Source organism: Hyla sarda, chromosome 11, assembly GCF_029499605.1.
Source record: "Hyla sarda isolate aHylSar1 chromosome 11, aHylSar1.hap1, whole genome shotgun sequence".
Lineage (NCBI taxonomy): Eukaryota > Metazoa > Chordata > Amphibia > Anura > Hylidae > Hyla > Hyla sarda.
In genome coordinates this window covers 22,091,666-22,104,731 of record NC_079199.1, presented here as the reverse complement: position 1 = coordinate 22,104,731, position 13,066 = coordinate 22,091,666, and the positions used below count along the sequence as shown (strand labels likewise).

Genomic DNA, 13,066 nt, shown 5'->3' with positions numbered 1-13,066 from the left:
TGTGTGTGTGTGTGTGTGTATCTCTCGCTATATATATATATATATATATATATATATATATATATATATATATACACACACACACATACACACACACATGTATATATATATGTATATATAAAATTAAGAAACTGCAGTAGTCCATTAGTAAGTATAAAGAAAACAAGTGTCCCTACACAGTGTAACCCTTTCAGCACTGACCTATCCCTACTGATAAAGGAGAATTGTAATTTCCAGTTATCAAATTTTTTATAGTTAACCAAGAGGAGTAACAGAGGGATGCAAAAGCATCATAGGCCTGAAATACATCTTTAAATCATCTTCTCTATCTCTTAATACTGATCTATTCTACACCCACACAACAAACTATATCATCCTGAAGCGGATATGCTGTAATAGTCAGATAACTGACCTGATATAAGGCAGACCCTCATGTCACAGCTGCATTTCATCTGGAGATAAACCAGGAAATCGCCTCCACACATCTAAAGGTTGTGGTCGAAGATTTACATTATTTTATAGGAATATAATTTATGATGTAAATATTACCACTTCCCCTACAATGTATCCCCCGGGTCATCTGCTCCAGCTGCTACATGCAGGGTGAATATTATCTGTCCGCGGGCGACCGGTTCTGGGTCACACTACCGGCAAACAGCTGATTTTGGCCGAGGGAAGCTGCAGCCAGCCAGGTATTACCATAGGGGAAATGTAACATAACACATAACATACATAACACAGTACATAACAGTGAATCAGATAAATGGTCAGCTATGTAATGAAAGAACGGCTCGTGTCCGATATTGTCGCATTCTGTAATGGCTCAGAGCAGTGTTTCCCAACCAGGGTGCCTACAGCTGTTGCAAAACTACAACTCTCAGCATGCCCGGACAGCCTACGGCTGTCCAGGCATGCTGGGAATTGTAGTTTTGCAACAGCTGTAGGCACCCTGGTTGGGAAACACTGGCTCAGAGGAAAGTCCCCAGTCCCCCACACTACATCCATATGTACACTGCTAAAACCCCACACACTGATTTTCCTTAGCAAATGAGAATATCTAATTTTTCATCACTTATAAAATAATAGGCTATACTTTGAGTATACACTGTTCAAAAAAAGGGAACACTAAGATAACACATCCTAGATCTGAATGAATGAACTAATCGTATGAAATACTTTCGTCTTTACATAGTTGAATGCGCTGACAACAAAATCACACAAAAATTATCAATGGAAATCAAATTTATCAACCCATGGAGGTCTGGATATGGAGTCACACTCAAAATCACAGTGGAAAACCCCACTACAGGCTGATCCAACTTTATGTAATGTCCTTAAAGGAGTAGTCCAGTGGTGACTCAGTGGTTTACAACTTATCCCCTATCTTAAGGATAGGGGATAAGTTGCAGATCGCGGGGGGTCCGACCCCTGGGGCCCCCCGCGATCTCCTGTACGGAGCCCCGACAGCCCGCGGGAAGGGGGCGTGTCGACCTCCGCACGAAGCGGCGGCCGACACGCCCCCTCAATACAACTCTATGGCAGAGCCGAAGCGCTGCCTTCGGCAATCTCCGGCTCTGCCATAGAGATGTATTGAGGGGGCGTGTCGGCCGCCGCCTCGTGCGGGGGTCGACACCCGCTATCTCGGCGGAGAGCCGGGGCCCCGTACAGAGAGATCGCGGGGGGCCCCAGCGGTCGGACCCCCCGCGATCTCAAACTTATCCCCTATCCTTAGGATAGGGGATAAGTTTTTCACCACTGGACTACCCCTTTAAAACAAGTCACAATGAGGCTCAGTAGTGTGTGTGGCCTCCACGTGCCCGTATGACCTCCCTACAATGCCTGGGCATCATCCTGATGAGGTGGAGGATGGTCTCCTGGGGGATGTCCTCCCAGACCTGGACTAAAGCATCCGCCAACTCCTGGACAGTCTGTGGTGCAATGTGGCGTTGGTGGATGGAGCGAGACATGATGTCCCAGATGTGCTCAATCGGATTCAGGTCTGGGGAACAGGCGGCCAGTCCATAGCATCAATGCCTTCCTCTTGCAGGAACTGCTGACACACTCCAGCCACTTGAGGTCTAGCATTGTCTTGCAGTAGGAGAAACCCAGGGCCAACCGCACCAGCATATGGTGTCACAAGGGGTCTGAGGTTCTCGTCTCGGTACCTAATGGTAGTCAGGCTACCTCTGGCAAGCACATGGAGGGCTGTGTGGCCCCCCAAAGAAATGCCACCCCACACCATTACTGATACACCGCCAAACCGGTCATGCTGGAGGATGTTGCAGGCAGCAGAACGTTCTCCACGTAGTCTCCAGACTCTGTCACGTCTGTCACATGTGCTCAGTGTGAACCTGCTGTCATCTGTGAAGAGCACAAGGAGTCAGTGGCAAATTTGCCAATCTTGGTGTTCTCCGGCAAATGCCAAACATCCTGCACGGTGTTGGGCTGTAAGCACAACCCCTACCTGTGGATGACGGGCCCTCATACTACCCTTATGGAATATGTTTCTGACCATTTGAGTAGACATATGCACATTTGTGGCCTGCTGAAGGTCATTTTGCAGGGCTCTGGCAGTGCTCCTCCTCGCCGAAAGGCGGAGATAGCAGTCCTGCTGCTGGGTTGTTGCCTTCCTACGGCCTCCTCCACATCTCCTGATGTACTGGCCTGTCTCCTGGTAGCGCCTCCATGCTTTGGACACTACGCTGACAGACACAGCAAACCTTCTTGCCACAGCTTGAATTGATGTGCCATCCTGGATGAGCCACTTGTGTGGGTTGTATACTCCGTCTCATGCTACCACTAGATTGAAAGCAAGGCCAGCATTCAAAAGTTACCAAAACATCAGCCAGGAAGCATAGGAACTGAGAAGTGGTCTGTGGTCACCACCTGCAGAATCCCTCCTTTATTGGGGGTGTCTTGCTAATTGCCTATAATTTACACCTGTTGTCTGTTCCATTTGCACAACATCATGTGAAATTGATTGTCAATCAGTGTTGCTTCCTGAGTGGACAGTGGGATTTCACAGAAGTGTCATTGACTTGGAGTTACATTGTGTTGTTTACGTGTTCCCTTTATTTTTTTGAGCAGTGTATATATCTGACCAAACCATATGTATCCATTCTGCGGCAGGAGTAGATGAAGAATAATGGGGGAGATTCATCAAAATGCGTGCAGACGAAAAGGTGACCAGTTGCCCATAGCAACCAATCAGATCGCTTTTTATTTTCCAGAGGACCCTTTATAAATAAATAAAAAAAGCAATCTGATTGGTTGCTATGGGCAACTCAGTTTAGTCCCAAAGCAGAAGGGGATCGACCAAGAAAGGAACAGTTCGAACAAAAACCCAGAAAAGAATGGAACAACCACAAAAAACACCCCCCACACCACAGAGATGGAAACTGGCTGGTCACCAACAAACCAATGGGCGGGTGCTGTGTCCCCCAATAGAAGCTCAGAGAAAGAGATTTTACAGTAAGTCTATAAATCTACTTTTCTCGAGCGCTTCATTGGGGGACACAGGACCATGGGACATCTTAAAGCAGTCCCTGGGGAGGGAAGACCAACATCCAAGCCAGAAAAGAACCCAGGAGGATGGCTGAACTGCTGCCTGCAAGACCCTGTGGCCCAGGCCTGCGTCGGAGGACGCGAAGGTGTGAACACGGCAAAAAACTTGGCAAAAGTATGCAGAGACGGCCTTGCAAGCCTGCAGAGCCGAATCCCCGTGGCTGACCGCCCAGGAGGCCCCCACCGCGTGGCCTCCTGGGCGGTCAGCCACGGGGATTCGGCTCTGCAGGCTTGCAAGGCCGTCTCTGCATACTTTTGCCAAGTTTTTTGCCGTGTTCACACCTTCGCATCCTCCGACACAGGCCTCGAAAGGGGGGCACCTGACCCTTACAATGATACGCCTCTGAAATGGAAGCCCCTTGCGCCGCCGTCCGGGAAGCACAAACAGCGAGTCACACCGCCGGAAGGAGGAAGTGACCGAGAAATAGGTCCGAACCGCTCGAACCAAGTCCAGCTTGTGAAGCTGGCACTCCCACGGATAAGAAGGGGACATGCAGAAAGAAGGCAACACAATCTCCTCGTTCAAGTGAAAGGAAGTCACGACCTTGAGTTGAAAAGAGGGTACCAACACACAGCGAATGGACACAAATCCGACACACAGGGAATAGACGTGACTGAGACAAGGAAGGCCACCTTCCAGGAAAGGAAGCAAAGGGAAATAAAAATAGAGGTGGGAGAGAGAACGAGCCTCACACCAGAGGAAAAAGGCCCTGGTGGACGAGGGCTTCTGGGCATGGAGCATGGTCCAGATCACACGGATAGAGAATCCCCGAGCCCTCAAAACCGCGGTTTCAGCCACCACGCCTTCAAACGCAGAGGAAGTAAATTAGAGTGTCAGAGGGGTCCTTGGGAGAGGAGGTTGGGACGATCCAGAAGACAGAAGGGAATGTCTGCCACAAGACTGACCTCGTCCGTGTACCACACGCGATGAGGAAAATCCGGGGCTACCAAAATTGCTGAGATGCCCTCCGCCTTGAGCTTCTGGATGACCCTGGGAAGAAGTGGAAGCAGAAGAAATCGGTAGGGGAGAGCGTAGGGGGATCCCGCGACCTGGAGACGAAGCAAGGGACTTTCCTGTTACGGCGTGACGCAAAGAGATCCACATCTGGAGTTCCTCAGTGGTGACAGATTTGAGCAAAGACCTCCGTGTGAAGGGACCACTCGCCCAGGTCGGTGGTGGAGCAACTCAGAAAGTCCGTTTCCCAATTGTTGATCCCGAGAATGTGCACCGGTCGATATGACTGGAACGTTACGTTCCGCCCAGGAGAGGCTCCTCGACCACTTCTTCATGGCCGTCGAGCTGCTGGTGCCGCCCTGGCGATTGATGTATGCCATGGCGGTGGCGTTGTCCGTCTGCACCCGTACTGGAAGGCCCCAAAGCAGGCGACTACAGTGAAGAAGGCACAGGAAGATCGCACGAAGCTCCAGGACACTGATGGGGAGACCAGACTCCGACAGGGTCCAATGGCCCTGGACCGTTTTTGTACCGGAAGACACCTCCCCAGCCGAGGAGACTTGCGTCCGTGGTCAGGACATGCCAATGTAGAGGCAGGAAGGAGCGACCCTCCCGGTGTAGACCGAAGCCACCAAAGGAGGGAGTGGCGAACTCTGAGCGGAAGCCGGATCCCGTGGTGGAGAGACCAGGGGGATTTGAGAGAGGATGGCCCACTGAAGAGGATGGTACTGAAATTGGGCAAAGGGGACTGCCTGCATGGAAGCTACCATCTTGCCCAGAAAAGACCTGCAGGCATGTACAGGAATCAAACCCGGCCGCCGAAGCAAGCAAATCCCCGACAACAGGGACAACAGCTTCCAGAGCTTGTCCTCCGGAAGAGTGAGGTGAGCCGCCACCGTGTCGAAGCGGATCTCGAGAAAGGTCAGCGATTGGGACGGAGACAGGTTGGATTTCGCACGATTGATGATCCGACCGAAACTGGAGAGGGTCTGCAGAGTGATGTTGAGACTGACCCGATTCTGCTCCAGGGAGGGTGCCTTGATGAGTAGGTCGTCCAGATGGGGGAGAACTGATACACCACAAGAGTGGAGGAGAGCCACCACTGTGCGGAGAGACAGAGAGCGGACACTGGGTGATCGGTTGCAGTGGCACCTGGAGGATGTGGAGAGAGCAAGAGCGGCGGAGAGAGGACCCCACGCAGCCTGACTCAGGGGAGGAAGCGGAGGAAAAGTGACCCAGACGGCCACGGGAGTGCCGTAGGGAATGGCAGATGAGGGTGTAATGTAAGGAGCACTGCCCCAAAGCGGAGACCACCTCCTGGGACACCCTGGCCACTCAGAGCAGGATCAGACCATCCTGCATGGTAGCCAGGGGAGGATTGGGCTGCAGGGACGCACAGGGTGGACTGGTAGGTTCAAGGGATCCGACTGGCATTTTGGTTCTAACAAGAATAATAAGTGACCAGTGCAGGAACCACTTGCCGGGGAGGGGGGTTGGGTCAGGTCTCGGGTCGGACATGAAAAAAAGGCACTAGTAAGTCAGGCAGCAAGACAGACAAGGAGTGAACTCACCCAGGTTCCTGTGTCCGGAGCTAAGAAGGTCCTGAAGGTACAGCTGGAGCAGATAGCAGCAGGATGACCGTCCGAGATGCTGAGAGAAGCGGCAGGTCAGGACTGACTGTGGATACAGCCAGGTCCACGCTGAGCCAGGAGCAGGGAATGAGGTGCCAGTTGACTCCTGCAGCACGTGCTGTAGTCCCGTAGGGTGAAGAAGAGGGGGGGGGGGGGGGGGGAGAAACGCAGCCCCCTGCAGTGCATGCTCCCACAGGATAGGGTAAGATCTGCTCCCGAAGTGTGCCCTGAGAGGCGGGGAGCAGGAGAGAAGGAGCCCTCATAGGCCAAAGCGCGTGACACTGTGCTGAAAAGGGGGCGGATCTATGACTAGGCCCGAACCGCGGGCTCAATTAGCGTCACAACGCACGGCCCGAAACAAAATGGAGTGTGCAAGTAGCGGGGCCTGCAGCGCAGTGCGCATGTAGGCAGTGTGCACATATACGAAACCCGTTCACACTGAGCAATTTCAGCAGCGGACGATTCCAGAAGGTGAAGTGAACCCAGAAGGTGGGAATGGAGGAGAAGCAGCATATACCCATGGTCCTATGTCCCCCAATGAAGCGCTCGAGACAATGTTGCAATATGTAAAATAGAAGAATAAAATATATATATGATAAAATATGTGTAATAAAGTGAAATAAAATAGAAATTACCTGCAGTCCACAAGGCCCTTGTGTGCCGCTCCGGTCAGTTATTACGGAGGTGGCAGTAGGTATAGTTAACTTCCAAGAATTGTTTCCCGAGTTACGATCTACTGTAACCTGATATTTAATTATCAAATCGAATATTTTATCCTGTGGGGGGGTTCACTTAGTACTCCACCCCCCTCAATGCAAGCCTATGGGAGGGGGCGTGACAGCTGCCACACCCCCTCCTATAGGCTTGCATTGAGGGGGTGGAGCGTGATGTCACACGGGGGCGGGGCCGTGACGTCTCGATACTTCGGCCCCGTCATCGTGATTCATCAGACCCGGAGCGATGTTCTCACCGGAGGCTGATGAAAGCGGGGTGCAGCATGAAAGATTGCGGGGGTCCTTTGGATTGGGGATAAGATGTCTTAGGGCCGGAGTACTCCATTAATGGAACTGAGCTGCAATACCAACACAACCTGAGGACAAGGGTGGCGCTGTTTCTAGAAGAAACAGATATGTTTTCCTTATCCTGGATAAAAGCCATGTTTTAATAATATGTTATATAATATTGTATGTCTTTGATTCAGGAATCCTACCTTTGATACTGTGATGGACTTACCATGTTTGAATGGGCTTTTCTTGGCATCTCCTTACTGCTGTACAGATGAAGGAACTTGTTCATCTGAGATGAGGCCAGACGATCTCTAATCTCCAGGTCCTGGACAATGAACACCTGACGTGATACCGGCTGTTCTGTCAAAGTCACCTCTGCCATCTCATCGGCCTGTGGGTAAACTTCATGCTGGAACTTAACCTGTGCACATAGAAAGGATTATTGCTAAAAAGGTAAAAAGAAAAAAGAAAGACACCCAAAACCTGTACAGTAGTACTTCAGAGAAGAACACTCCAGCTGTTGCAACAATACAACTCCCAGCATGCTGAAGACTGCCGTCTCAGAGTATCTACAGCAGTGTTTTCCCAACCTTTGTGCCCCCAGCTGTTGCAAAACTACAACTCCCAGCATGCCTGGACAGCCAAAGGCTGTCCAGGCATGCTGGGAGTTGTAGTTATGCAACAGCTGGAGGCACACTCGTTGGGAAACACTGATCTACAGGGAGAACATACAAACTCCATGCAGATGAAGCCCATGCAATCTATGTTATTCAGTTTTACCGGACTGCTGAACAATAAAATTTGCTGTTCAGAAATATATGAACGATGGCAGACTGTCTCCAATGTGAGTTGTAACGACACATACACTGGTGACTATATGGATATGTGCATTGTGATAAGATTAACATTTTATTTAATACACTGCTTTACCTTGGTCAGCTGGATCTCCATCAATAAATCTTGATTTCTTCCCCGACCACCACGGACTACGCTGCTGGATCTTCTTGTTGGTGTACAGGATGGTGAGCTGTGAGGGCTCCTGCGTACAGAACAATCACAGACAATCAACACATACAGTCTAGACCATTGTTTCTCAACCAGTGTGCCTCCAGCTCTTGCAAAACTTTTGGCACAGAGAAAATTTGATGCAATGCTTACTTAAAAGTAGTCTGGAAACCAATTAGAATGCTTATACAATGTGCTACGCCCTACAGAAGGATATATCTTGTGTGTAGGTTATACAATAAATAAGAGAACCATTTTGACTCAATGCTGTGTCAATGTGTTTTTCTCCGTGCACGTATTATCTAATTTGGCTCAGGACATCAACCTAGAGCGGTCACTTGTAACGCATCCAAAACACCAGCAGTCTGAGTGACCCCCGATGTCTTCAAGTTTCGGTACTCTCGAGTGCGGCCTGACGAAGCGCCAAGCGGCGTGATACGGTCTGTGGCCAGCGTCTGAACTCCCCCAGTACCAACTGCCGCCTCCCCGCTCCCGTCCGAGGAGGACCTTTGGAACATTACCGAAACTTGAAGACATGGGGTGAGTGATATTGTTCATTTTCTTTACGAGTATATATTTACTTAATAACTGTATATTCAATACGTACATGTAGTGTTTAGCAGGAGAACTACAAGAAGCAGCATTTCCAAAGTCTTTCCCCCCATATAGATGCCATACAAGGGAGACCTCTTTAACCACGTATCGGACAACAGGGACAGGGAAGTGAAGGGGGGCTTTACTGGTGTCAGATTTTTTCCCGGGAGAGCTGAAATAGTTTTCCTTTATCACTATGGCATCGTCCACAAGCTTCTTCACCGAGGGCTCCTCATCTTTATCCTGAAAAACATACAAGAGGAAACAATAGTAAATCCCTACTGACTGTGTTCAGGTCCATTCAGGTTCTCGGGAGGAAAGTAAAGTGAAGTCAGTGGTTACGGCGGCTGTCGTCCAGCTGAAAAGCACATCTGGAAGGAGTTGCACCAGCTGCTGTTGGCCAATCGCTGGTGAGGATTGCCTGATGACAGGAGCATTGTCTGTCAGCTGATAGGTGTCCTTTTCAGATGGATGACAGGTGCAACATACAGTCCTCAAACTGTGGTTCTAGAGGCTATATAGCAGGAGCCATTCACTCCCACTGTATTAACCCCTTCCTTAAAGTATTATCAAATTGAATGGAGAAAAATAAAGCCCAGGAGTAATACACCCCCCTATTCTAACACTATCTATGCAAAAACAGCCACTCTCTGGCTGGTGTCTTCACTTTTTGTGGATGGGCATCAGTGTAATCATGTGATCAGGAAGCAGTTTTATTTTTCCCAGGATTCTTTGAAGTCTGGCCTTTGGTAACTCCCTAGTTATCAGAGCTTAGTTCTCCTGTCTTCCTCCACTGACCTGCATAGAAAGCAGTCCCTCGCACACCGCTCCAGAAATCTCACCAATACATAGGGCACCATGGCTAACACAATTGCAGAAAATTTAAGCCCCCTCTGGCCTGCCTAGGATCGTGCCAAAAATGCCCAAACCCTGGCCAAACTCCACCCCCCTGATGTTGGCCCCACCCTTTTTTCCTGGGACTTAGTGCTAAGGATCATATCTTCCCTGAATTTTATGCTCCACTGTCCCAACCAATTCATCCCTCTTACTTATTATTTGTGCACTATATACATCATTTACACACATTTATCAGCTTGTATATGTAAAAAACGAAAAATAGTACTGCACCCAAATCCATCCTCTCTAAGGGTGGGTTCACACTACGTTTTCTCCCATACGGGAGCGCATACGGCAGGGGGGAGCTAAAACCTCGCGCTCCCGTATGCCTTCGTATGCGCTCCCGTATTTAATTCATTTCAATGAGCTGACCGCAGAGAGACGTTCGGTCCGGTCGGCTCATTTTTGCCCCGTATGCGCTTTTACGACCGGACCTCAAACCGTGGTCGACCACAGTTTCAGGTCCGGGGGGAAAGCGCATACGGCGCAAAAATGAGCCGACCGGACCGAACGTTTCACTCCGGCCGGCTCATTGAAATTAATGACATACGGGAGCGCATACGAAGGCATACAGGAGCGCAAGGTTTTAGCTCCCCCCTGCCGTATGCGCTCCCGTATGGGAGAAAACGTAGTGTGAACCCAGCCTAACAGAGAGATATTTCTATGAATTTCTGTCTAGTGCAAAGGATGTTTGAAAGGTTTCGGAAGGCACATACATATAATAAATACATATATTATTTTAATATATATATTTAATATTAGTGTAGAAATGTTTTGAACATCCTTCGTCTTATTCCCCCTCTATCTCTTTATATATACATTCTTACAGGTGTAGATAGATAGAGATAATTAAATATACAAATGTCCACAATAGAAATGCTCCTGGTGAAAAGGTTAACGCAAAATAATTTGAATAAAGCGCTATAAATGAATTTATTTATTTTCAAACATATTGCTGAAATACACACAATATTTTTTATAGGATAACCCTCTTTAAAGGGGTACTTCGGTAGAAAATTTTTTTTTTAAATCAACTGGTGCCAGAAAGTAAAACAGATTTGTAAATTACTTCTATTAAAAAATCTTAATCCTTCCAGTACTTATTAGGTGCTTAATACTACAGAGGAAATAATTTTCTTTTTGGAACACAGTGCTCTCTGTTGGCATCATGACCACAGTGCTCTCTGCTGACATCTTTGTCCATTTTAAGAACTGTCCAGAGTAGGAGAAAATCCCCATAGAAAACATATGCTGCTCTGGACAGTTCCTAAAATGGAAAGCAGAGATGTCAGCAGAGAGCGCTGTGCTCGTGATGTAGGCAGAGAGCACTGTGTTCCAAAAAGAAAATAATTTCCTCTGTAGTATTCAACAGCTAATAAGTAATGGAAGGATTAAGATTTTTTTTTAATAGAAGTAATTTACAAATCAGTTTAACTTTCTGGCACCAGTTGACTTAACAAAAAAAAAAAAAAAAAGTTTTCCACCGGAGTACCCCTTTAAAGGGTTAACCCGAATAGGCAGCTAACAGATGCTCTTGTTTATGTAGCTCTCTCTGATCAGACAGGACTTTTTATTAGATGTCATGCAGCAGCGGGACACTGTAGTATTTGGCCGCATTACCTGTGTCACAGCCAAAGTTGCTGTGCAGCCCTCGCTGTAGGGGGATAATCTCAAACGTGGTACAAAACAAATTTTTAACAGCAGCGATGCTTACCAAGACCTGAACTACTTTCTCATAGGAAATCCTTCCACTTGTAGCAGGATCTGGATCTTTATGCCCAGTACTGATAAACTTTTCAATGTGAGTTTTTTTTTGCTGCCGGTTGGACATTTGAGAGATTTCTAAGATGTTGTATCCCATAAAACATGCAACACCAAAACTAGAAAAATAGTGCACCAAACACATAACAAAAAATATATAGCTTGAACATGTAAAGACTACATAAAGTGCATAATATTAAAGTACAACAGAGACCTGTGCATAATAAATAAAGTAAGGCCCCTTTCACACTACAGGTATCATCCTGCTTTTTTACTGCCGTTATTTTACAATAACGGATGAAAAAAAAAAACAGATGCAATAACGATGACCATGAATAACTGATCAATAACGGATGACCATCATCTGTTGTTTTTAATGATTTTTTGTTCATCCGTTATTACCAGTTACATCATTTTTTTTTTAAATCAGGTTTTTAACCCTTGTAAAGCTGTACTGAGCATGTGCAGTACAAAAAAACGGATGTTAAAAAACCTGACAATAACTGATGATAACGGATGTTTTTTTTTGAACATCCGGTTCCCATAGACTTCAATGTTAAATTTTAACGTCCGGTTTTTCACAATTTTTTTTGCCGGACTAAAAATTTGTGCATGCACAGTCTTTTGTGCCGGCAAAAATAACGGACATTGGTAAAAACGGACATACCTGATGCAAAAGGATGTTCAAAAAATCCCATTGACATGAATGGGATTTTTTGCCGGCCGTTTTCAGGACTTTTTGCCCGGAGTAATAACGGAGGTTTTTTTTACAGGATGATACCTGGAGCGGAAAGGGACCTAAATTATCCAGGGTGCCAGACCACACCTACTCAACCCCAGCGATCATTTCGCTAAAAGAATGCTTCCTCAGGGGGGCGTGGACACACCCCCCTGAGGAAGCATTCTTTTAGCGAAACGATCGTTGGGGTTGGGTAGGTATGGTCTGGCACCCTGTATAGTTTACTTTATTTATTATGCACAGGTCTCTGTTGTACTGTACTATTATGCACTTTATGTAGGCTTCTTGTTAACCTTTGCCTGTTATGTTGAATATAGTATTCTGCGTCCATTACAAATGGGTCTCGTTTTCATATCTACCTTTTGCATGTGTTCTGGAGCTTTTTCATTATGTCCATTGTTGTCTTTCTTTGTTTTTAACATTTAAGTATATTCAATGAATATATTTTGTGTAGGTTATGTGTTTGGTGCACTAGTAATTAATATACTGCATATATTATGGACACCTAAAGGCTGTTGTAGGGTGTTTTTATTTTGATTATCGGTGACGAGTATCCCATAAAGGATACAAACAATGACCTTGCATCCAGTAAAAGAAGGCTAACTATAGTGTACATGCATTTTACAAAGTGTAAAGGAAAACTTACTGTAACAGGGGTCTTGGGGGCGTATAGAATGCAGAAGTCATCGCTTTCGAGCGGAGCATCGAGAATTGCGTCACTTATAAGATGTTGTGTAGCTGTTGCGAATGTGGGACTGGATTCTTCAGAGAGCATTCCACTTTCATCGGGAAACAAAAAGAGGTCTGAGCAGGGAGCCTTGTGCAAGTCGGATTTGCTTTCAGATACACCTAAGATAGAGAGAAGCTGGATTAAAGGGAATCCATCACCTACATGCAGCCATAAAAAACATGA

General features: G+C 47.2%; 1 protein-coding gene across 1 annotated transcript in view; it reads right to left on the bottom strand.

The window, feature by feature from the left end:
• The window catches only part of ATG2B (autophagy related 2B), a 97,969-nt gene that overhangs the window by 17,853 nt on the left and 67,050 nt on the right, over positions 1-13,066 (bottom strand). The window contains exons 30-33 of the mRNA XM_056546119.1: positions 12,800-13,002; positions 8,770-8,999; positions 8,088-8,196; positions 7,384-7,578 (exon numbers count right to left, since the gene is read on the bottom strand). Of these exons, the coding sequence (XP_056402094.1) occupies positions 7,384-7,578; positions 8,088-8,196; positions 8,770-8,999; positions 12,800-13,002 (737 nt within the window). The remainder of the gene's footprint in view (positions 1-7,383; positions 7,579-8,087; positions 8,197-8,769; positions 9,000-12,799; positions 13,003-13,066) is intronic.